Genomic DNA, 24,661 nt, shown 5'->3' on the forward strand with positions numbered 1-24,661 from the left:
ACAGCCATCAGATTGACACTTGTTTTTTTCTGTCTTGCTGCGTGCTTGAAACGACTAACAAACACACGTTCCAAGTCTTGGTAGCTATGGATACTACCTTTAGGCACACACTTTTGGAACCACAACAAGGCTTGTCCCTTTAGAGTAGTGGGGAAATACTTACACCATGTGGCCTCGCAACTTGTTTGCACACTCATTTGTGCGGCATATGCAGCTAAGTGCTCATCAGGATCGGTAGTTCCAACGAAAGGCTCTATGGTAGGCATCTTGACCTTGTCCACCTTTGGGGCATTCATTAGCTCCTGGCTCAATGGAGTTAGCGGCGTAGACAAATGTGATGGCAACCGTGGTGGCTGCTCATCTTGGTCTCGAGTTCTTTCTTCTTCCCGAGGTCTATGGCTTGTATGACGAGATATGGGATCTCGCTCAGATCTGTCCTGCCTTGGAGGATCTTCTGATTCTCTTACATCCTCCCGACGAGAAGGTGATCGCTGATCAGGCGATCTCGGACTCCGGCTTTGCCTACGACTCCGTGCCCTATTCTCATCGTTATCACGTGCTTGGCGTTGCTCAATTATCCTACGTCTGTTAATGAGTTCTCGGGCGTCCATCTCGCGTCGTTGTAAGCGCATCTCATCAATGAGTCGTCTAGCATCGGGGTCTCTAACCCGGTTTGCCGGTTTACCCTCCCTCCGGCGTCGGCTTGCGGTAGAGTGCCGGCTGGATTCTATGCGGACCGGTGATATGACAGGCTGATCATGAGGAGATTGACGACGATTTCCAGATCTACTAAGGGCGGACCTAGTAGTACTGATGGGCTGTGCCCTACGACTTTGTCCTCCGCTTCGTCGGGGAACATTGTGGGGCTATGCCCTTTGATTGTTCCGCGACGCTTGGCGTCCCTGGTCTTGCGGTGGTCGGTAAGAGGGACCAGCTTGGTTGTTTTTCACAGCTTCGGTCAGTTGTCTGAGGGTGTCCTGGAGAGTTGTGTTGAACTGCTCGGTCAACTTTTCTAGATCTTGCCTAGTCACGGGTTGCTGATTTCCTTGATCAAGGGGTTGTTCAACCTCCATGTTGTCACCTTCATCTTCACGGTTTGATTGCGGGTTGTTCCGCGGCTGACGAGGTGGGCGTGGCTGGCCTTGAGTTTGATTCTGCCCACCAGCGTTTTGGGAAGGATCGGTTCGACGGGTGGTAACCATGACTTTTTGTTTGACGACTCCCCACAGACGGCGCCAATTGTTTCTGCGAAGAATTTCGGATCGGAGTTGAAGGGGAGCCTGCTCGTCTGGTCAAACCGAGTCCTGCAAAACAACGAAAGTCAACTGCCTCGGGGGGTGTTCCCGAGAAAGCCCCTCCGACGGTTAAGTCAGTAAACTATGTTTAGAGAGAGAATTTGTAGAGAGAGAGTGTGTGGAGAAAGAATTAATTACCTCGCTAATCTGTGAAGATTAGCATTTATAGGAGAGGATTAACTAACTTGATTAGGGTTAGGATTAGGGTTTTTGGCCGTTCTGGGTCGTGTTAGGCCCCGTTGGGCTATATTAGGGTTTCTTGGGATGTGTGCCGTGCATGATGATTGAATTTTCCTGTTTAGGGTTTCACTAAGGGCATTTTGGTAATTTCTGTATTTAATGAACATGGGCCCACAGGGGGTCCAAACAAAAATGTTTATAGCAAGATTTAAACTCGAAACCAACAAGTCTTATTTTGTTTCAGCATCTATTATCTATAACCAGTCCCATATATATTAGGATGCTGAAAGTTTAAAGCATCTTTTAACAGTCTCATATATACTTCGTATTTTATTGTACAATCCAATCCAATTCAAATCGGTAATTCGCTATACTCCCGTACTCTTTTGCAATAGCTTTGATTTGCTTATAAGCCTCCCTTAGCTACCATAAACCAGAGATAGAAATGATACTTTGTACTTTTTTTTGTTTTTTTTTTTAACGGGGAATGATACTTTGTACTTCGTATATCATAAACCCTAGAATTTTCTTAAAGAAAATATCTTTTTATCCTTTAACAATTTTTTATCCAAAGTACTAGTGATAAACTGATAATACCGATGATTATTAAAACATCAATATTTAAGAAATGGGTTTTTATTATTAATTTTTTTTTAAAAAAACTTAACTTCAAAATAACTCCTCAAGTAGGAAAATTTTAGTATATATATATATATATATATATATATATATATATATATATATATATATATATATATATATATATATATATAGATAAAATTCCTAATATTAAAAGATACTCCGTAATATTTTATATTTAATTAATTTAAATTAGAAAAGATAATATTTTATATCCAAGATATTTAAAGCTTAATATGTAAATAATCAGGGTAAGGTGTAACCTCAAAATATCCCAGCTCTAAAACATTGATTGATTAAAAGATTGGTTCATAACTTACAGAATTTACAGTACTCCTAGCAGAAGAAGACTAATTTCTAGGGAAAAAAAACAAAGGCTATCTCAAGATATTTACAACTTGTGCATGCCAACTATTTTTGTAGGTAAGTTTTGGGGGCGGTACTCAAAATTTGGGACTAAATCATGTCAACATTGTTGCCCTTGATGCTCTTCTCTCGACATAATTAAAAAACATGATTAGAGCTTGATATTGAAGTAGTCTGAGTCCAAGTGATGCAACCTCACGTAACCATCTTCACCTCCACTAGCAAAACTGCACAATACATAAAAAAAAAAAAAAACTTGAGAAAATTTTCCATAGAGCTTTGACACAACCTTATAAAAATAACTTCCAAGAAAGAGTAGACAGCACTACTAAATACAGATGTAACCTAGCGCGATTATTTACCTTTTACCATTAGGATTGAAGGCCAAGGCATTCATAGGCCCAAAATGTCCCTTGATACCTCCAATTTCCGCCGTGAGGATCTGCAAGCAAAATAACATAAATTAATTATGTTACTGTGAATGTTGGTTTTAAATGCATAACCATCAAGAAAACTTCTAATAGAGTTGTTAGGTGTTTTAGTTTTTTGGTTTGCAAAAGCCTTGATACATGTTTGCTGCAAGTCTACTGAGAGGTGTTGAATACCAATTCAAAAGAAATATGATGTTCAATGCTTAAGCTGATAACATACTCATATATCATGTACTCTGGTTTATTAATAGAGCACTACGTAAAAAAGAGCAAATTATTACTGCAGGCATGAGCATGGAGTCTTACATGCTCTTTCTTTGACCAATTGGACATTTAGATGTAGGAATTGACATAAAAATGCAACACGTCTTCAAGAAGAAACACAGTTATACTATTGGTGGACAGTGCAACTCAAAAGTATCAGTAAGCTGAGTCACTGAGAAGTCTTTCAGCCCCCGTTTTACCCATTCATACTAATAATAACAAATGCAATCTTTCATTCACATATAATTGTGTAATTTACCTTATCAAAGAATTTAGCTTCGAACTTTCCTGCACGACCATCTGTAGTCACGGATGATGCATCAATACCACCTCCAAGCACAACCTGTAGGAAAAAAACAGTTCAAGCAATGTCTAATGCTGTAGGCTTATATAACAAAGGTTTTTATGAGAATATTACAGATTGTACAGGAAAATAAAAGGCTCTGCTGCACCACATGCACATTAAAAAAGGTATTCCTACCTAACATCATTACTCTCAATACCTCATATATAGGTTCCCACCTCAAGCAGGATACTGTGAGTCGGATATAAGGAGTCATGATCCAGGCCATATACCAGTTCACAATCAATAAAAATTGTACATAACTATGAGTCACTTTAATTTCTCCCATCACTATACTAGATGTCAATAACAAATTAAAGCATATAATTAGGGTAGCAATAAATCAATCCTGACATCTCTCATTCATCATGCTGACTGCAGTCTAACATAACTATGGTGATACAAGTACAAAGTGAGATATATGATGATCCAGCTGAGGCTTAAGACTCATCAAGTCATCAAACATCCTGTAGTGAAAACCTTTCAAATACCAAATTTCTTGCCCTAAGGAAATATTCCATGGGAAAACTGGACCAGTGCAAATATAGACGCCACACAGCTAGTAAAACTGGCAACAAGTTAGAAGAAAAAAAAATGAAAATGAAAATTCAAGTAACATACATGGTCCAGTAAAGGAGACATGGCAACAGCATTCACAGGTCGCTCTGTACTGTAGGATTTAAGGAGAGTTAAAGTCCTTGTGTCCCAGAGCTGAAGAAAGAAAACAAACCATGTTAGCACAAAAACAAACAAAAATCAACACAGCAACTTAATTCGTTCAAATATCATGAGATATACAACCTTTGCTTGATTATCCAGAGAGCCAGTAAGGAAATGTGACTTATCTGCAGATAGACAAAGTGATTTAATAGCTTTCGTGTGACCATTTTTATGGTCCTTTGTAGACATCATCTCCTGGCCAGTCTGCAATTTGAAGCACAAAAAATCAAACCAACAAACATGGCAAAAGAAGCAAAAAAGAACTCAAGCATACGCAAATCATATAACAGAATTTTAAGGCGCACTGTTCTTTCATGAAGTTCCAAGACTCAAGGCTATGTGGATACAAGTATATAACAAACAGAAATGATACAATTGGTAGTGCTACTTACCACCGGATCCCAGACACGGATGATAGCGTCTTCACCACAGCTGATTATGGTTCTGTTTAAAGGCCCCCAAACAGCTCTATTGATTCTTCCAGTTGGCCCCCTAATGACAAGAACAGGCCTATCACTCTCTGCAAATCAATGTAAACAATAATGTCATCTTTGGGAGCAGATTTCAAGGGAAAAAAGTGAGAAGGGATAAAATTTAATGGATATACACACAAATACATAGACAAGTAATGTTAGCGAAAAGCAAAAGGCCTACATGTTGCCCATAAACAAGAGTTGGTTATTATTTTCAGCTAAAAAAGTAACCTAAGCCTCATAAATAAAAAAATGTACTTCGTATATCATAAAACAATTATCATGCTAAATGATTAGAAAATGCCCCCAAAGTATCATATGACAAGATCACATATCTCTTTTAAAAAAAAAAAGCACACATAGCATCATCACACTTATTAAGACCCTTATGGAAAAGTAATTGTTCTTAGTAGATGTTAGTGTGCACAACCAATTAGATAGATTAAATGTACGAGTAGAAGTAAGTTTTTGAGAAGTTAGAGTAGAAGCTACGCTACCTCCATGGCTCCAAATAAAATAACAGTTCAGAGTCTACAAATATACAGTACACAAAACCAAAAGCTAAGCTTGCAAGTGAAAGAAATAGTCAGTTATAACTTATAAATAAATATACAAAACAATAAAATAAATCCTAAGCCAGAAATGATGTAAACAATCAGGAAGTCCAGAAAAGTGAAAAACATATGCCACACTTACGTTCATCAATGTCTTCTGCAATACGATACACGTGGATTGCAGAAGTCTTTTCCAAAAATGGATCAGTGGTGATAACAGCAAATTTATCACCAGTTGAAAAATCCACCGATCTTGCAGGAGAGTCAAAATTGAAGGTATATAATTCCTCTCCGGTTTTAAGGTTCCACAGCTTTACTGTCTGATCCGCACTGGCAGTAATTAGACGGGAAGAATCCCCTAAAATAAAAGATATCATCAATAACAGGCACAAATTCACAACTTTAAACAAGTGTAGAAACTTTTAAACATATTCATGATGAAATTTAACCCACGTTTAATTTGCTCAAAATTCAGTTAACAGTCCAAAGTTTAAAGTATACCAAAATAATATTAAGTTTCACAATAATCTTCAAGAGGTTTGACTATAATAATGTCATATCTATGAAACAAAACAATTTTATAAGATTTAAATTAAATCAAACCCAAGAAACCCTTTCTCATCACTATTTTTATTCCACTTCCTTCTTCTATAGTTCTAGCTTTAACCTTTGCATCACTACAGCCAATATGAACCCCAAAACACCTCATATACTTGTCCTCAAATGTTCATACATAATACATATTGAAACAAATACAAAGAAACAAAAGTATAAGCAGGATTAAACCAAACTCGAGACAATTTCGAATTTACAAACACTCGAATAGCTAGTAGCAATGATACGTATTGCGTTGGTTTAGAAGTAATCATGTAACCATCTTCTAAGGTCTCTTGTAATCTACCGTTTCCATCAACCATATCCTTAGAGTAACAAGTAATAACATCCAAACCAACCTAAAAACTTAACTTCGTATCATAACAAAAATTGTCAAACATGCTCAAATTATTTGATCTTAAAATAGTGGCTGTTTTCACCAATACACAAAATATCAATAATCTCAACAAAAAAAATAAAATAAAATAAGCTTACTATGTCATTTTGAGATGATTAGTTAAGGTAAACAAACAACCAGGAACAAAGTAGGTTTAGGTATTACGTGTAAAAATTATTTTGAATAATATGTCCGTTTACGTTATATGATATCAACCTAAAAGCACGGCATTACGTGTAAAAACTATTTTGAATAATATATCCGTTGACATTATATGATTGCGACCTTAAAGCACGTGTTACAAATCTATGTTGCAAGTATTTTGAATAATATGTCCGTTTACATTATATGATATCAACCTAAAAGCACGGTATTACGTGTAAAAATTATTTTGAATAATATTTCCGTTTACGTCATATGATCTCGACCTAAAAGCACGTGTTACAAATCTATATTGCAAGTAAATAAAAACGGAGAAAGTAGAATAAAGAGTAATAGAGTATTACAAGAGACGTCGCACGAATAAACGGCGCCGTTGTGACCGGAATAGGTACCGAGGCGTTCTCCATTGTCGGCGTACCAAACGGTAGGATTGTGATCCTTTGCGCATGAAAGGAGTAGGTCGCCGTCTCGATTGTACTTCAAGAATGTTAGAGGCCTTTCATGCCCCTTCATCAAAATTGGCCTCATATCTACCTAAATTTTAACACTTTAGCAGACAAATTAGACTCTTATCAACCGAATTAATCAAACATTGGTGATAAATATCGATGTAAATTGCGCAATAATATTTTAGCAACAGTTTGAATCGTTTGATTGACTACATTGACAGTTAATTATTCAAATTAAACCCTAAATTGTGAAATTGGGTTACTAAGATTACAACAAAAATCTTACCTTAGAAGATTCTTTAATGGAGGAGAGAGAAAGCTCAGAATCGGCTTCAATGGAGGAGAGAGAGAGAGAGAACGTACAGCGTAAAAAGAAGCTCTAAAGGGACGTAATGTTAGTACAATATGGGAGATTGGGAGGAGGTATTTAATTGTAACGGACGTAATATAAACCGTCGGATCTAAATATTATCAACCGTCAGATTGAAATAATTGAATGTATTTATGATAATGTTATATGTAGTCCTAAAAGCATTAAATATATTTTTGAAAATTGTATAAAATTAGGAATTCATGACAAAAATACGCGTAAATAAGTGCAATTAGTGTTTATATAATTTTTTTTTATGATTTCTTAACTTTTTACGATTTTCAAGTGTAAATTTAATGCTTATATGTAGCCCTAAGGTTTATGTATAACATTTTCCTTTATTTTTCAAAAAGGTTAGATAAAAAAAAAAAAACTCTACCTACTCTGAAACTCTGTAAGACCGTAATTCCGCATGAAACTAAGAAAACCCAAGCCCTTTTGGAGTCAATCCAACTTAGTGAATTAAAAATTTGGGAAAGTACGGATTAGGATAAGTTGTTAAGGCTATAAGTAAAAGGTAAGGATGTTAATGGGTCCGCCCCATTCTCACCCAATGGAGCGGGTATGGGTCCTGGTTTAGTAAGTGGTTGGTCGAGGATAAGGATAACACTTTGTACTTGTCATATACCTATATTCATATACTTGCATTAGTTTTGAAATTACGGATTTTTAAGTAGTTTTTAGAGTAGAGAGTAAAAGAGAAAAAAAAATAAAACAGAGCGCATGTGATATGAGATAGATAAGGGGAATTTATTGACTAAAAAAATGATGCATCTAAATTAATTCTTCAATAAAGTGATATATTCAATAAAAATGGATGAAGTATTAAAAAACTTACCCAAAAAAATTTATGTTTATGAAAAAACATATTAAATATAATATAGTACTTGGTAGTATGTAGTAAATATAATATTTCGTAATAGACTTAGGGTCTGTTCAATTCAACTTAATTTCAATTCAGTTCAGTTCAGTTCAGTTCAGATCCATTCAGTTCAGTTCAGTTTAGCTCTAATCGGTTTACCCTTATTGTACCATAAAGAAAAAACAATTATGTAGACTGAAGTATTAATTTATTTAGTGTTCTTTTTAATGTTGGAAATCATATAATACAAAATATGTGTAGCATTGTTGATAATACTCCGTAGTAAATAAAAATAAAATCAAACAGTTGACATTATAAAATTTTTATAATATTTATTTAACAATAAATTTCAGGAAAGAATGTTGTGGTTTATAAGTTACTAAAAACAATTATCAAAGTTAGTACTCCAATCCTGATATATGAATTATGAATAATGAAAAAAAAAAAAGTCAAATGTGATAATTAATTTAGAATTAGAGGAAGTATTTGGTAATCTGATTTTTTTAGCTATTGTATAATATTATATGATAATTCTTGATTGTATAGAGGTTATTCTAATTTTTTTTTTTTTATTATTTTGGAATAATGCAAAATTGGGTGACTATGCACCATTTTTCACTCTTTGTTACAGTATCAATTTAAAACTATATTTAAATATAAAAAATAATTTGGTCCATAACCTATTTCTTATTATTTTATCCCAAATCAAGCAACTTAATATATTATTTTTTATGACCGCATATATTCAAACTTTCTTCTTTTTAAACCCTGATGTCATATATATTTTTTTATTTCACATTTTAAAAAATTTCATTCATTAATTATATTAGGATGAAGATATATATTCATGATTTCTTTATTATAAATAATAATTATATACATTAAAAAGTAATTACTTATATATAGGAATTTATAAAAAAGATATGGTTAGATATCTTTTTTTTTTTTTGAAGACATATGGTTAGATATCTAAGTTGGTAAATATATTATTTTATGATTTTTTTTTCCTAAATTTTGGAAGAAATTTATGTAAGGTGACACGTGTTATTGCTGGTGTGTCTTTTAGTATATAGTAAGTATAGTATGATTGATTGATTGATTTTAATTTTATAAATCTTTTGAGTTTTCATTTAATACCTTTTTTTTTTTAATTTGGAAAGATTCTAAATTGTGGTAACATCTAGCAAAGTTTTTAGGGGTGATTTCGGTAGTTCAAAAACTGTACACCAACTTTCCACTTTCCTTCCCTTTATTTTACAAAATAGGGATACATAAAACTATAAAAGACATCATTGACATTTAAGGTTTCACATAAAATGACCAATATACCCTAATATCTATTACTCTATACTAAGGGTTCGTTCACATTTATTGTGTTAGGAAATAAGGGTGTAATTGTGTTTGACTAATGCGGAACAAGTCAATGAAATTAAGGACGAGAAAAACAATAAATTAAAGAAGATAAACAAGAACACAAGAATTTACGTGGTTCGGTTAAAATAGACCTACATCCACGGGTGGGGGATTCGAGAGCTTCTTCACTATAATGGAGAAAGAAACAAGAGAATAATACAAGGAGTCCTAAATCTAATGGCTCAAAAAAGGTATGATCTAAATGATCAACTAAAGGGTCCTTTTATAACATAAGGAAACCCTAATAAAACCCTAAGATTGTTTCCCAAGTATTACTCAAATAGCCGTCATAGAAAAGATATAATTTTAGGAAATATTCCATCAATTATCCTAGAATAACCTAACTACCAAGCTATAGCTCGGCAGCTAGCTCATGCCTGCCGCAAGTCCTCATAGGGCCGAGCTATAGCTCACTCGCATAGAGCTATAGCTCGTAGCCTCATTGCAAATTTCCAGCTTCGTCAGATTTTCGTAAAACGGTCATAACTTTCTCGTTTCTTATCGAAATTGGGCATATGACCTATCGTTGGAAAGCTCTTGAACCAAACTATCACTTCCAACTCGAATAACCTCAAAATCACTTGTAGTTTGAGAGATATCTGCGTTCAAAGTCAACCCTACTAGATTTTGAGTCACAATTTAACATATTGAATTGAGCTGAACTAAACTGATTGGAGCTGAACTGAATTGAAATTAAGTAAATGTGAATAAACCCTAATTTGGAGTTTTTTTGGGGGGAATATCCTTTTTTTTTTTTTTTTTTTTTAAATCAATATTTCCTCCTAAACTCTACTCTTTATTTTATTCTATGCAGAAGCATTAATTTGCCTAGATTATTCATTATATATATATATATACATACATACATACATACATACATACATACATACATACTAGGTTAGTCTTTTGCGATGCACTGTTTTAAAAATGAATTACTTATAAGTGTGTAATTAATTTAAATATTTAAATTTTGACAGGTCTTCAGAGAATTCTCTCTCCCAAAACAAAAACCCTACCGTTTTTCTCAAAATTCCTCCGGCCATGAGGCTCGCCAGCTGGCGTGCGGCTCATCGCCCATGCCACAACGTCGGCGAGCCTCCGATCTACTTCTTTAGGGTGTTTTTTTCTTTTCTCGTTTTGGTTTTTTGTCCGGTCGGTCTTGCAACTTGCGCCGCTCCCCCTTTTCGGCCGCCTCTTTTCCTCACCGGCCTTGCAGCCGACTTGCCGCCGTCCTTCTTTTCCGCTTCCCCGTCGTGCCTCTGCTCCACCGCTTTGCCCGTCGTCGCGACGTTTTGTAGGAGAATGGGGAGGGAGAGTTATCTCCCTCCGAGTCCCTTGCATAGGGCCGTTCTCAGTCTGGTGTTTCCAGCCGTCGTTGCCGCGGTTCAGGGGTTTGTGGGGTTTGGGCTTCTCGGGCGGGTCTCGGCGGTTCGGGCTTTACAGTCCGGCGGTATGTGGGTTGGGTTGGTGAACCTCGGAGCTTTGGTGGTGGTGCTCGGATTGGCTGCGGAGTGGGTTGTTAGGGTTACGTTCGTAGTTCTTGTTTTCAAGTTTCCTTCTGATTTTTCTTTTAGTGGTGTGTGTGGTGTTTGGGTCTCTTTTTTCCGTCTTTGTGTGTGTGGTTGAGTTGGGTTTGTTATTTTTTCTTTTTGTGTGGTGTGTTGGTGTGCTATGGGGAATGCAGATCGGTGTGCCGATCTTCTGGTGCAGGATTTGAGTCGGGTTTTTTGGCTATGGGGCTTTGGTTTGATCTTTTGTTGGTTTGGGCTGAAGGGTTATGCTTCCATGCTGAAATCCGTGTTTGAATCGGAGATTGCCTTGTCAATGGTGAAGTGTACGACACTAATTTTGATTTCAGGTCGAGGAGTACAGGATTCTGGGTCAATGAAGGTTCACGTCAGAAACTACAACTTATTGCCAGACCCCCTTGCAAGAGGCCGCATAGGACAGCATTATATGAGTCAAGGGTATTTCAGAAAGTCATTTTGCGCGTGCAATTGTAGTTTATTTTACTTCGAACTTGTAATTGGTTCTTTTGTCTTTGTATTGTTCGATTACGATTTCTTATGTAAGTGCCGTATGACTTATTATTAATGAATTTTAATCTCCCCCTTTCAAAAAAAAAAAAAAAATAAATATTTTAACAAAAACATAATAAATTGTGATCATTCTCATAAGATTAATAGAGCCAAAATGAAGCATATACGTACTAATTAACTACATAGATATAATTAGCATTCGTTTTTGATATATTATAGCAAATTTGAAGAATTAATAAAGAGAAGGAAAGCCATATTCTACAATCACTAATGAAATGTAGGAGATTATTTTATGGAGGAAATAAAAGGTGGAAGCTAGAGACCAACCATCAATTATTTTTACTCCATAAAAAATTGTATAGTTGGCCAATTTAGTCATAAAAGCTTTTAGAAAAATGTATAATTTATCACTTCCGAACATTAGCTCTACTTTGAAAAGAATTTGGCGGGGATTTTTTTTTTTTTTTTTTATTTTTTTTTATAAGAAAACGACACATGGACAATGACAATATTGACGGTAATTACTTTGGTAATAGTGAAGTTATAGATAAATTATTATACAATAATTATTTTTAAGACTATTATTATTATTATTATTATTATTATTATTGACGTTATATTTTTAAAAAACTTCTACATTTCAACTATCAATAATTTAGAAAACCGAACATAGCTCGAGAATCATCTAGTGATTGTAGGAAGATGCTTTGTAAGCGAGACTACCTCCACACTATGGTCTCATTCACTTCACCTTATTTTGTTGAATCGAATTTAACTTTAATGAACTAAAAATATTTTTGTCGAAATTTTTTATTTTTTGTTAAAACTGATTTTCTGTTATATTTCCTTTTTAAATTTACTGATTTTTGCTAAATTAAACTTATTTTTGCTAAAATTAACTTATTTTTGCTGAATTAAAATTATTTTTATTAAATTAACTTATTTTTACTAATTAAAATTATTATTTTGAAGTGGAGTGAGATGGCCTATATGTCCCTACAAAATTTAGTTGGTTTAACCTCATTGTTAGCGGTCTTCACGATTAGCACATTTAGCAGCCATCATTTTATGGATAAGTGGATACATGGTAGTCACTCTCTAGGAGTCAAAGTCCCACTTTTCTTTTCTTTTCTTAAAAAAAAAAAACTTATTTAATTATATATTTATTTATATTTATTAAACTTTAAATTTTCTTCACTTGTACCCTAATACTTTTTTTTTTTTTTTTCCCTTTTTATTGCCATGACTTCCCTTTGAGACTACTTATTTGGTGCAGTTTTTCCCCTAGCAACCTCGCTCTCTCACTTCTAACCAACCCCACTTAGTAAGTATATTTACGTTTTTTTTAGCACGCTTAAGTATGTTTCATTCATTCTATTTAAATACTCCGTATTAAGTATCTTAATTTGCGATGAGCTCATAAAAAATAAGTTCAGATTAGACCTTATCGCTTTATCTACGATATTTTATAGCTAAATCTTTTTGATTTCATAAAGGAAATTTTTTTTATGAAAATCATATATTTTGAAATCACACATCAACACAAAATACAAATTTAATAAGACCTCTTATTATGTACAACTAGTCTTCTGGCCCGTGCAATGCACGGTTTATTTATAGGTATACTATATAAATAATTATTTATTAATATATTTATATTGGCAAATGAATAGTTTATAGAGGAGAAGAAGAGATGAAAATTGAATGCAATTGTAGTAGAAATTAAAACAGGAGGAAAGTAAACCAAACAACATTCAATAATTTATACATGTATTGAATTAAAGTTTTTTTTTTTTTTTTCATATGAGAAAAGAGATTTAAAAAAGAAAGATTAAATGAAGTGACATGTGGCATTGAAGAAAAAAAAAATGAAATGTACATGTGGCATTATAGGGATGATGGTTTTTGTTTTTAAATACTAACTAAGTATAGATAGATAGGTATATAATAGCTCAATGACTCAAGGTTAAATTAACTCAAACAATCAAATTAGATTAAAAAAATCCAGTTTAAATTAAATGAGAAAAAATAGATATATTAAATATGTCACTTTTTTAACAAGTAATGGAATTAAATACATACAGTATAACAAGTCAATGTATGCAATTTGAACTTAACTCATAGTAAAAATTGCTCTATCCAGTTGGTTGTTTGGTGTAGTGGTGATTGTGACTATACTTGGTACTTTGGTAGGAAGAACTCGTGTTCGATCTCTCGTAATAACAATCGGGAGGGGACTGAAATCTAACCACCCAAGACTGATCCCTGAATCCGGAATAACCCAAAGGGTGAATTGGGTGGAACACAAAAAAAAAAAAAAAATAGTAAAAATTGCTCTACAAGGCAATGATTAAAAAAAATGGAGGGAATTAGTTAAGTAAATTACTGAAGTATTTAGACAACCCAATTTTTTAATTTTTTTAAAAACAATTAGGGGTGAAAGTTTGGTTTGCGGTTTGGATTATAGCCAAAACCGAATCCAATCCGAATTAATTCAGTTTCAGAAATCTCAATCTGGATCCAAACCGAATTAAGATTCAATCCAATCCAATCCAAACCGAATTAATTCAGTTTTTCAAATTAGAATTCAATCTAAACCGAAATTTGTTCCTTTCTTTTGCAACATTTAAATCCAAAACTCGAATTTCACCCTTAAAATTCCTACAATCATTTCTTGTTAACTACATTTTTTGTGAGAGAGTAAGATATTGAGAAAGGAGAATTGAGAATTAGGTTTTTTTTTTTTTTTTTAAAGTTTATATATGAAAGGGGAAAGTGGTTGTATAATTTGAAAAAGAAAATGGGCTTAAAGTATTGGGTCGAAATTCGGTTTGTAATTTGGTTTTCGGTTATATTAAACCCCAAACCGAATTAAATCCATAATCCATATTTTTTATATTTTCCAATCTAATCCAATCCGAATTCTTATAAAATCCAAACCGAATTACTAATTCGGTTTGGCTTTCGGTTCGCTTCGGTTTAAATCCGAATACTTTCACCCCTAAAAACAATGTAGACAACCCAATTTTAGACATTTTATATACTATAAAAAAAATAAAAAAAATTAACGGAATCCATCATCAATTTTGTCATACTAGTGTAATCAAAAAAGAAAAAGCATGTGGGAGCAACACTACACTACAAAAACTGTCACCTCTCAAACAAATTAAATCTATTCAGTATTCATAAACCTAGTAATAATCATTTTCCAAATTAATTTTCGTACTTTAATTTAATTCTATTAATGGAGAGTAGTAGATATAATTGTTAGGAGCTTGATTTTTCAACATCAATTTCAACAGGATGATTTTGGTCTCTGCCTAACTGCGCAATATGTTGACTGAATTTCTGGGTTTGGTGATTGCTTTTTCCTTGACTGTTTGAGCTGAAAGGTTAGATTTTTCTTCTTGATACAGTAATTTGAATTGTGTAATTGATTATTGAATTTGTGGGTTTTTCTGGGATTTTGTTGAATTTGAGTTTCTGCAAATTTGATTGCCAGTTTTTTAGTATGATTTGATATCTTAAATGGGCACTTTTCAATTTGATAGGAGATGTATTCTTGAAATTGAAATTGGGGTTTTGAGCAGATTAAAAGGGAGTATTTAGAAACAAAATTGGAGCTTAATTATGGAGAAAGTGGGGGATTTAGGAGGTAAAACAATGGAGAAACAATCGAGTATGAGACGGGTGATAGAGAAACAAGTAAGCTTTCGAAATGTTGGGGAGAAACCTGAGAGTTCTGGCAAAACTATGGAGAAAAATGGGAGTTTTCGAGGCAGTGTAATGGAGAAACAGAAGAGTTTTCGTGGATTGTTGGAGAAACAGAAGAGTTTTCATTTGAAGATGGAGAGGCAATTTAGCTTTGGTGGCAATGAGAGGAGGAAAAGCAAAGAATCCCCGGGTAAACGAGGCGATTCGCCCCTTCATTTGTTTGCTAGAGCTGGTAATTTGGGTAAAATCAAAGAGATGTTTCAAAATTGTGAGACTAGTGATTGTAAGAAGCTGCTTTGTAAGCAAAATCAAGAAGGAGAAACTCCTCTTTATGTTGCTGCTGAGAATGGGCATGCTATGGTGGTTGCCGAATTTTTGAAGCATTTGGACTTGGATACAGCATCAATAGGAGCTAGGAGTGGTTATGATCCTTTTCATATTGCTGCTAGACAAGGTCATATTGGTAAGGATTTCGATTCCTTTGGCGAAACATTGTTCTTGTATAAGTTCATACTCAACAGTAATGCTTTGGTTTGGCTTTGACTTATGTTGTTGTATGTCCGTCTAATTATTAACCATGTCAAAGTGTGTATTTCTTTTTTAACATGTTAATCAACCTTGTTTTGTGATTACTATATACTTGTAATCTTGTATTTACTGGCCAGCATCCTTATCAACTGAGATTATCATTCTGTCTCTTATGATACTTTTAATTATGTTTGGACAGCAGCTTCAAAAGGCTATTAGGGGGTAGCAGTTGTAGCATAATCAAATTAGAAACTTTTGTTGTGGAAATGATCCCTTTACTAGTTTCGACTAATTACTGTCAAGTGTTCTGGTGTGATGCTTTGTACATTTAGCCCCATAGTGATACTTGGTTCTTGTTGTAATTAATGGACAAGGGAAAGCAAAAACAAAATGTATAAGCAGATCCACAAATATGCCTAAACTATGTATTCCTATTTAGCTATTTGCCTTGTCAATGTTCTGCAATTTGGCTTTGGTATACAGCAGTTAGGGCCTTTTAGCAAGTGTACTTGAAAGGGATGATTTAACATCTATGATTAAAATTTTGAATGGCCTATAACTTATATGCCATGAAGTTCTAGTTCTTGGGTTTTTTATTTTTTTGTTATTCTTATGAATCCTTTGAGCTGGAATCAGTTGATGGTTTTTCTGATTTGAGGATGCAGTCTGCCTTTGGAAATTGTTTTGTTGTGTAGATTTGACAGATTTGTTCTGTACTTGCTAAGCATATGTTCTTATGGTGTCCAAGTTGATGATTGCCTGTGACTTGTTGCAGTAGTTGAATTACATATTGAATGTTTGGTTAGTGCTGCTTAATCTCTTACTGATGCGGCTGTTAATTACGCAGAGGTGCTTAAGGAACTTCTCAGTACTTTCCCAAACTTGGCCATGACAACCGACCCATCTAACACAACAGCATTACACACAGCTGCTACTCAGGGAAATATTGATGTCGTGAATCTTCTCTTAGAAACTGATTCAAACCTTGCTAAAATAGCCAGAAATAATGGTAAGACAGTCCTCCATTCTGCTGCAAGAAAGGGATATTTGGAAGTGGTCAAGGCCCTTTTACAAAAGGATCCAAGTATTGGCTTCAGGGCTGATAGAAAAGGTCAAGCAGCACTTCATATGGCCGTGAAAGGCCAAAATCAAGACATTGTTATTGAGTTGCTTAAACCCGATCCTTCCATCTTGAGTCTGGAAGATAACAAGGGAAACACAGCGTTACACATTGCAGCAAAGAAGGGTCGTGCCCAGGTTATTTCTTCATCCTTACAATTCCCATCTCCCACAGTAGTTCCTGACTTTCTAGGTAAACCTTGTGCATTGTTATCAACATGGTATATAGGCCAAATCATAGCATGGTTGTGTCGATTTGTGTGATCATTTAGCAAGTGATGCATCTGGAATTTTTTGTATCGTAAATTAGGTGATACCTGAGTTCTGTAATGTCTGGACTGAACAGCCTTAAATATGTGAACCATTTAAAATTGCAGATTGTCAGTTGCCTTCTACAGTTTGAAGGCATAAACATCAATGCAATCAATAAAGCAGGGGAGACTGTGCTTGATATTGCTGAAAAAGTTGGACCACCAGAGCTAGTTACAGTATTAAGAGAGGCTGGAGCACTCAGTGCAAAAGAACTTGGGAAGCCTCCAAGCACAGAGAAGCAACTTAAGCAAACTGTGAGTGACATCAAACACAACGTGAAGTCGCAGCTGCAACAAACCCATCAAACTGATGTTAGGGTCCAAAAGATTGCGAAGAAGCTCAAGAAACTTCATACCAACGGTCTGAACAATGCGATAAACAATGCTACGGTTGTCGCTGTTCTCATAGCAACTGTTGCTTTTGCGGCTATTTTCCAAGTTCCTGGCCAATATCTGGAGACAAAGGAGCCCGGGGAATCTGTTGGTCAAGCTTATATTGCCAATAATAAGGCATTCATCATATTCTTTGTGTTTGACAGTGTGGCATTGTTCATCTCACTTGCTGTTGTTGTAGTCCAGACATCTGTGGTAGTCATTGAACAGAAAGCGAAAAGGCAGCTCATGTTTGTGATAAACAAACTGATGTGGGTGGCTTGTGTCTGCATCTCAGTTGCATTCATTGCTCTCTCTTATGTGGTGGTTGGCCGGCATAATAAGTGGCTTGCTATATGGGCAACAGTCATTGGAGCTGTGATTATGATTCCAATCCTTGGCTCCATGTTCTACTGTGTGATTGTGCATAGGTTGAGTGAATCAAAATCCAGACGGTTGAAGAAAGCTGAGAGCAAGTCACATTCCTATTCTATGTCAGTGGCTGAATCAGATCCAGAATTCTTGAGCACTGAGTATAAGAAAATGTATGTACTTTAATAATTCAGAAGTTCAAATCCAGAAAAAATAGCTATGTATAATTTTGTGTAATTATGCCTGATCGCCTTGTATTAAAAAATGATCCATACCATTAGCCTGACAAGGACTGTCTTTCAGGACAGGCAGTGGATCAATTTTCTAGCTGTAATGTAATCTCTCTAATGCAATTAAACCTATTGCTGGTCATCTTTATGATGGCGCTTATTGTCAATATATTCTTGATTTTTGGTGAACCAGTTACAATTCTTGATTTCAGTTTGTCAGATTTCAGTTTTTACAGCAGCTGCTGTAAAATAAAGATGTGTTAAGACTAGAGAGTTAACTACACCCGATCCAAAAATGAAAGTGAATTTGATTGATCAAATCTAATTGGCTAGTACTAGTAAACAACACCAGAGTGCAACAAAATGCACAACTGGAGGAAGCAATAATGAACTTTTACTATTTCAGCCTTTCATGGTTAATTAAGTGCAACATTTTACCACCTACATATTTTGTTTACTACACTTCTTTACACCGAAACCATTAGATTTTTAACATTACAGTGTTTTCATGATAAATGAAAAAAGAAACTCCTGCGGCTAAATAAAGAATAAAGAATCAAATGAATAGATGAAGATATGAATCCTACAACCGATGCAAAGCTCTTCCAAGTGCAGGTACCGCGACTGGTTCCATGTATTTACAGTCAGATGTTAGGTCATTCTAAGTAAGAATTGCAAACACATTTCCAATTCCACCCCAGTGGATAAAAGAAGGCTTCCGGAAAATCTAGTTCTTTAATTACGAGGGACTTCTTTTAGGACTCCCCTTGACATCAACCACGATCAACCATGTCAGGGTTATTATCACGACGTTGGCTCTCTGTTCGGTAGTGGTAACTGTTATTTCCCCTCCTAGAAGAGCTGTTTGTTCTTGAGTCAAATCGAACTGTCCTTGCTGAGTAGCAATGGCGTACACGGATCCTGTGTGTTCTAAACTCCATTAAGCTACTGCATCGAACTTTAACTGTCAAAACGGCTTCCTTATCTCTGGTGTCTTCAGACCACCAGTTTTGAGGAACACCTTCAACTAAATCTCCCAATGTGTGGAACTCTGTATGTCGCACTGTGACATCCATGCTTTGCTCCGGGTAAATCAAACCACATGCAGGCGTGATCTGCAAATATTAAGCACCATTTTTATGCACATAGATTTCAAATATGAAAGAAGATAATACTTCTATAAAACTGTCAGCAACTATTTTATGTCAATCCTAACAATGATATGCCTGATGAATTCCCTGCCCAATAACAATACCTACTTAAAAAGTCACGAGGTAAAAAAAAAGGCGGTGTTCCTGTGATAGTTGTTTATTAGCCATCACACTAACTATGTGAAACATTACCTCAAGCCAAGAAGGAAAGCCAAAGGAAGCTCTTGGACGAAGTTCAGTGGGTTCCCCAGTGACATTGATAGTGCATTGACCCTCGCATTGGATATCAAACACTGCCTTTTCGTCTTTGCTCTTGTTAGTAATCTGGAGGACAGAACTTTCCTGGTTTTGAAGAGTTATGCTACCTGTGCTAACTATTGTTTCAGGTATCTCAGAATATTCTTTTAGCAGTGTCTTAACTTCGTCACTGGTATTCATAACCTCACCAAACTCGTTCCTTCTAACTGATCTTTCTACTCTTGCTAGACGAACACTGAATTTACATCGGACAGGTTTATGATCACTGTCATTAACATCCATGCAGGCTTCATACCTGTTATAGGAAGAGTGAGTGTGAGTTTGTCGAAGGGGAGCGCAGTAATTATAAGAAATTTGGCTTTTGGTTTCAGGGCCTTTGTAGAATATAGTTCCAAATAAACATACATTTGAATTGAGGCAAGTATTGGGCAGTTCAAATTGCACTCTGATACAGGACCATTACGACAATCACGGTATATTACTCTGTCACACCAAGCAGGAATACGCTTCTTCTCACCAGAATCATAGCCTGATATCAGATAAAAGATTGTGTGAAATGAGATGAAAGAGTGGAACTTAAGCACAACAACATCATCAACCGGAAAAATGATTACCTCCTAACCCAGGTACATTCCTTTCAAATTTGTAAGTTGGAGGAAATTTAATCATGGCCTCACGCATTCCTTGGAAAACTTTACCAGCTTTCATTTCAGCTCGAAGCTGATCCTTTTCTCTTAGCCAATCGAAACTTCTTTGGGAAACAAAATCTCTTGCTTCGTCGTATGATATTCCAAAGAGCCTATAATTAAAATCACCGAGAAACACAACCATGTCTGCTTCGGATAAATCAGTCCTCGCCTCTTCAGAATTCCCATTAGCACCCTGCAAGCACAGGCACATAGAGCTTAATCAAAAGTTCACCAGTCTAAAGAAGCTGAAAACTTCTACTATATGGAATCAATTTGAACAAATAGTAGTAATCACATTGTCACATACATTAGCAGTTCGAAGCACTTGAGATGCAGAAGAAGCTCCAGCTGCAAGACAGAGGAGCAATGGGAAGCCAGAACGATAAAGTAGCCAAAATAAATATATGCATAAGGCAAGAAGGCAATACAAAAGCAGACATCGCATACCAGCAGCAACGTTAAGCAAGTGAGATTGCCGAGAAAAGACCATTGATCGGAAGATATGGTCAAAATCTGCATTACGACGATTCACTGCTTCCAAATGCGCAGCTAAGTGACAGTTCACGAAACATATTATTCTATCATGGATTCTCAACCTTAATCCAACTCCTCCCTGCAAATAAGGTTTAAAATCAATGTGTAAGATTAGAGGCTTGCCAATTTTCCTTGAACTATAAATGCAAGGTATGCTTGCATAAACTTCGTATGTAAGGCTATTGCGTAAAGGGCTACATGAGCAATACTGAAAAGAAGGAGTTTACCTTGTTACCAATTGTTCGGCCAAAACCACAAGCAACTGCTGCAACATCAAGGTCTCCAGCATGCATCCTCAAATTCTTTCTTACCCTGAAACGTAGAATAAAGATCATCATACATACATGGAAGATGGGATGCCAATCAAAGTAGCATAGTTGGTTAAGTATCGGGTCTTAGTCTAGAATCAAACCCCGTCTACATGATTGCCCTTTGTGGCCCTTTATATACCAAAAAGCAGAACAGCGACCATGAATGTATCATGGCAGCAATGAGTTATGTTCAATCAAAGAACTGGTAGAAGAGGTAAGAATGTAAGTTGTTGATACAAGGAGGTTAACATCAGGATTAAACAGTCATGCATAGTTACCAGATAGCTATGAGCAAACCAGCAAGCTGTCGTGAACCTACACGCTCAAAAGCGATTCCTTCATCTAAGACCTTACCAATAGCTTCTTGCCAATGCTGCCCAATGGCACTCCCTTCTAGTCCTACCTGTATGTACAAGAGAAGTTAAGAAAACATCTAAAAGTTGCTTTTGACTTTCTTACTTTAAACATTGAAATTGTTCATTCCAACTACCTTTATGTAACAGTAGAACATACTGATAAGCATAATATTAGACTGTATAGACTTTATATCTAGTTGGTTACCATATATGAAGTATATATATAGTAATCTGATATGTTTATGTTTTTTAAGTAGTTTTGTTGCAGAATTCAATAGAAATGTCAGAAAATATACAGAAAAAAAGGGGGATTCTCACAGTTTCTTTTGCTGCAGACATGGCAAGAAAGCCAGCTCCCATTTCCACTTCTTGCAACCCAACCACAACAATTCCAACATCTGATACTACAGAACCTAGCCATGTTCTGAGTGCTTCAGGGTTGGCTTTCCCTTGACCAACATTCCATGATCCAACTAACATCTTTATACTTTCTCCTCTCGTGTATGTCAACTCTTTTGAAGACAATGCAGAACGTATTATATTGTCGATTGGCCCAGGGGACATAAGGTGCCATCCACGTATACCACCATGAATAGCCATGCTGAAGACGTAACCTCCACCTATTGCCATCTTTATAACCGGACTGCTATGAGCAACCCACCCTGCTAAAAGATTTCCTTCAAGGTCCAACAGCTGAACTACACCACTAGCATATCCTACCCATATCCTTGGACCATGGGTGCAAAAGCATAGAACAGCAGAAGGATGATGATTAAAATCTTGGACACGGTTTCCATTTGAATCCCATTGCAAAATTAAGCCATGTGAACCTCCACTCCAAATCGTTCCATCAGTAGTTAACACTAGCGCCTCAGTCTTCTTGTTATCTTCATTAAATGCCCCTGTACCTCTTGTAGCAACTCGGCGTACAGCATCTGCTGCACCCATTAAAGCATTACGTGATCTCTGCAAAAACCCTTGAGGCTTTTCTTTCTTTGACTGAGAAACAAACTTCACTTTCATCTCATCCTCTACCTGTGGTTGATCCTGTGGCACTGGCATCTCAGCTCGATTTTCAACTTGGCCATCAATATTAAACACTTTAATAAGTTCCTTGGTACGAGCATCCCTAAATAAGAAACCGATTATTAGGCTTATATCTTGAATATTGCCACAATTTTCACTATTAAACATGAGTTTACTATTACAAAAACTTTGTAATACAACTCATCTCATAACAAAGAGAAAAAAGACAAGTTTCTTGTGATTCAAATATTTGTATAATCATCTGAAAAGAATATAATTATATGGTACCATAAAGAAGATCTGCAAGTTAGAAATTAAGAAGGCGAGGGCATACCATAATGAGAATGATAGAGAAGTGGCACACCACACCCTTCCTCTAGCATGATCAGACAGCATAGCCTTAATATCTGAAGAAGAGATGTTGCATACACCATTCACAGTAACTTGGCTCCTCAAGTCCACATTTGCCCTCTCAACTAGCAAGGCAGCCATGTGCTTTTCCTCTGCTGATAGAGACAGCGATTTCTCTATCGAGTCCCATGGCCAAACTTTGATCACACCACCTTCTCCACCAGACCATAGGTCGCCTGCAGAACCAGAAAAGTCAAAGTTTATACAAGTGTTGTCCCATTTTTATTATTACATCAATTCTAAATTCAACAAACTAGTGTTAGTTGTCCAATTTTTATTATTCCTTCAATCAATAGATTGAAGTCAAGAAATTAACTTGCAACCAAAAATGTTGACAACCTCATTAAAGATTATCTCCACTATAAGTTTGTTTCAACAATTCCTTCAAATAGAACAAATGACATTCAAGCAATCTTTATTATCAATCACATCCTATAATTGAAAATATGAAAGTATTGCTCCACTAAACTCATTCTTTCAACCACTTCATTTTAATTTTCAATCCTACAAAGATTGTTCAAAATTTCATCATCAAGTCTTTGAAATATTGACAAAATAAAAATGAAGGCGATCATAATAACATAATTTGCCTAAGAAATTCACCCACCAAACATAAAATTAAGAACTTTACTTCAAAAAAAACAAAAACCTGATCCTGTAAATCAAATTCAACCACCCATTTTCATCCTTACCAATCCCAAAACATCAAAATTCAGAATAATGTATTACCATAATCAACCATTTTCCATGAATTTAATTTTAAAAATCCAGCTCATATTCACCAAAGAAATAAAAAAAATGATTTAATTGTTTGATTTAATTACCATAGCAAGACATGATCATGGCAAGAACAGGTCCCTTATGAGCCTGCCAAGCAAGACCTTCACGAAACGGTGGTGACGACGAATCATCAGAACCATTCTCAATCGGATCCATCTTCCAGGACCGAATTTTACCATCCTTATGTCCAGTCCAAACAAGCCTATTCCCATGATCAACCACCATACACATCGTAGGCGAAGTCACAGCCGACTCATAAAACGGCGAGGTATCCTCATCCCCTCTTTTACTTTTCCCGCCAAAACCGGTACCGGCCTCGTAAGCATCCCGAAAGTACCAGAACCTCACCCCATTCTCCTGCCCTGCCCACAGCTGACTCTCCGTACATCCTATGGTACGCAAGAATCTCCCCACCTGAGTCTCCCTCAAGGGGTGAGGCCGGAGCTCCAATGCCGGGGGCCGTGTCGGGTGCACAGCAGACCTCGTCGGAGCCTTAAAAATCCCGGTTCCGCCACTGGCCGTAAACTCCGCCATTGCGGAGGGCTGATCATCTTCATCAGTGTTGTTTGAACAGGAGGATGACATGGTGGTAGAAGGGAGCGAGAAGGAGTGATCATACCGCGGGTTCGAACCGGGACACGAGATGGAAGCGTAAGGGAAGAAGTCACCATCGTCGTCGGAGTCGTTGTAGAACGGCCCACCAAGGTGGCGTTGGTGGTGGTGGTGGTTTGACATTGCATTGGAGATTCGTGCTTCGTCAAGGGAATGGTTTCGGAGCTGGTTCGCCCGCTTTGAGGAGGTGTCGTTGGCGGCGGCGGTTGCGGTGGCGCCGGCGGTGGCAGCGGTGGTTCCATGGCGGTGTTGGGAGCTGAGAGAATGGGCTTTCCGGTTGGCGGGGCCGCCATTGTTTGGGAGAGATAATAACACGTCGCGGTCTTCGTCGTCCAT

The 24,661-nt window shown here is 36.1% G+C and overlaps 3 protein-coding genes across 4 annotated transcripts; 1 reads left to right on the plus strand and 2 right to left on the minus strand.

Moving 5' to 3' along the window:
- Positions 1-2,433: 2,433 nt before the first annotated feature.
- On the minus strand, positions 2,434-7,239 carry LOC145630450 (eukaryotic translation initiation factor 3 subunit I-like). The gene is made up of 9 exons (XM_081682705.1): positions 7,154-7,239; positions 6,763-6,965; positions 5,408-5,623; positions 4,631-4,758; positions 4,320-4,442; positions 4,140-4,229; positions 3,435-3,518; positions 2,843-2,922; positions 2,434-2,707 (listed from the first exon to the last, which is right to left on the minus strand). The coding sequence occupies exons 2-9, from the start codon at positions 6,944-6,946 to the stop codon at positions 2,632-2,634; spliced, it is 981 nt and encodes a 326-aa protein (XP_081538831.1). The 5' UTR covers positions 6,947-6,965; positions 7,154-7,239; the 3' UTR covers positions 2,434-2,631.
- A 7,505-nt stretch (positions 7,240-14,744) lies between these two features.
- Positions 14,745-18,389, plus strand: LOC145631913 (ankyrin repeat-containing protein At5g02620-like). Of its 2 annotated transcripts, none has more exons than XM_081684142.1 (4): positions 14,745-14,943; positions 15,103-15,728; positions 16,641-17,050; positions 17,290-18,389. In XM_081684142.1, exons 2-4 carry the CDS (start codon positions 15,182-15,184, stop codon positions 18,151-18,153), a joined length of 1,821 nt encoding a protein of 606 aa, XP_081540268.1. In that variant the 5' UTR covers positions 14,745-14,943; positions 15,103-15,181; the 3' UTR covers positions 18,154-18,389. The 2 variants fall into 2 exon arrangements, with proteins under 2 accessions (XP_081540268.1, XP_081540269.1); XM_081684143.1 differs by having other exon boundaries at positions 15,142-15,728.
- A 252-nt stretch (positions 18,390-18,641) lies between these two features.
- On the minus strand, positions 18,642-24,661 carry LOC145632595 (type I inositol polyphosphate 5-phosphatase 13-like). The gene is made up of 11 exons (XM_081684949.1): positions 23,758-24,661; positions 22,857-23,109; positions 21,815-22,625; positions 21,419-21,543; positions 21,057-21,141; positions 20,743-20,908; positions 20,603-20,643; positions 20,221-20,488; positions 20,012-20,135; positions 19,541-19,901; positions 18,642-19,312 (listed from the first exon to the last, which is right to left on the minus strand). The coding sequence occupies exons 1-11, from the start codon at positions 24,659-24,661 to the stop codon at positions 18,971-18,973; spliced, it is 3,480 nt and encodes a 1,159-aa protein (XP_081541075.1). The 3' UTR covers positions 18,642-18,970.

The sequence above is a fragment of the Chenopodium album genome, chromosome 5, assembly GCF_948465745.1.
Source record: "Chenopodium album chromosome 5, dcCheAlbu1.1, whole genome shotgun sequence".
NCBI lineage: Eukaryota > Viridiplantae > Streptophyta > Magnoliopsida > Caryophyllales > Amaranthaceae > Chenopodium > Chenopodium album.

What these genes read in the sequence shown, in the direction of transcription:
- LOC145632595 (XM_081684949.1), bottom strand. Translation starts at nt 24,661, where the DNA reads ATGGACGACGAAGACCGCGACGTGTTATTATCTCTCCCAAACAATGGC. An exon ending in AAGTGCTTCGAACTGCTAAT is followed by an intron (nt 20,489 to 20,602) that starts GTATGTGACAAT and finishes CTGTGCTTGCAG; the next exon opens with GGTGCTAATGGGAATTCTGA. An exon ending in GAATGTACCTGGGTTAGGAG is followed by an intron (nt 20,136 to 20,220) that starts GTAATCATTTTT and finishes ATCTGATATCAG; the next exon opens with GCTATGATTCTGGTGAGAAG.
- LOC145631913 (XM_081684142.1), top strand. Translation starts at nt 15,182, where the DNA reads ATGGAGAAAGTGGGGGATTTAGGAGGTAAAACAATGGAGAAACAATCG. An exon ending in TGCTAGACAAGGTCATATTG is followed by an intron (nt 15,729 to 16,640) that starts GTAAGGATTTCG and finishes TTAATTACGCAG; the next exon opens with AGGTGCTTAAGGAACTTCTC. An exon ending in CAAAGAAGGGTCGTGCCCAG is followed by an intron (nt 17,051 to 17,289) that starts GTTATTTCTTCA and finishes TTAAAATTGCAG; the next exon opens with ATTGTCAGTTGCCTTCTACA.
- LOC145630450 (XM_081682705.1), bottom strand. Translation starts at nt 6,946, where the DNA reads ATGAGGCCAATTTTGATGAAGGGGCATGAAAGGCCTCTAACATTCTTG. An exon ending in TGCAGAAGACATTGATGAAC is followed by an intron (nt 4,759 to 5,407) that starts GTAAGTGTGGCA and finishes ATTGATTTGCAG; the next exon opens with AGAGTGATAGGCCTGTTCTT. An exon ending in TTCAATCCTAATGGTAAAAG is followed by an intron (nt 2,708 to 2,842) that starts GTAAATAATCGC and finishes TGTATTGTGCAG; the next exon opens with TTTTGCTAGTGGAGGTGAAG.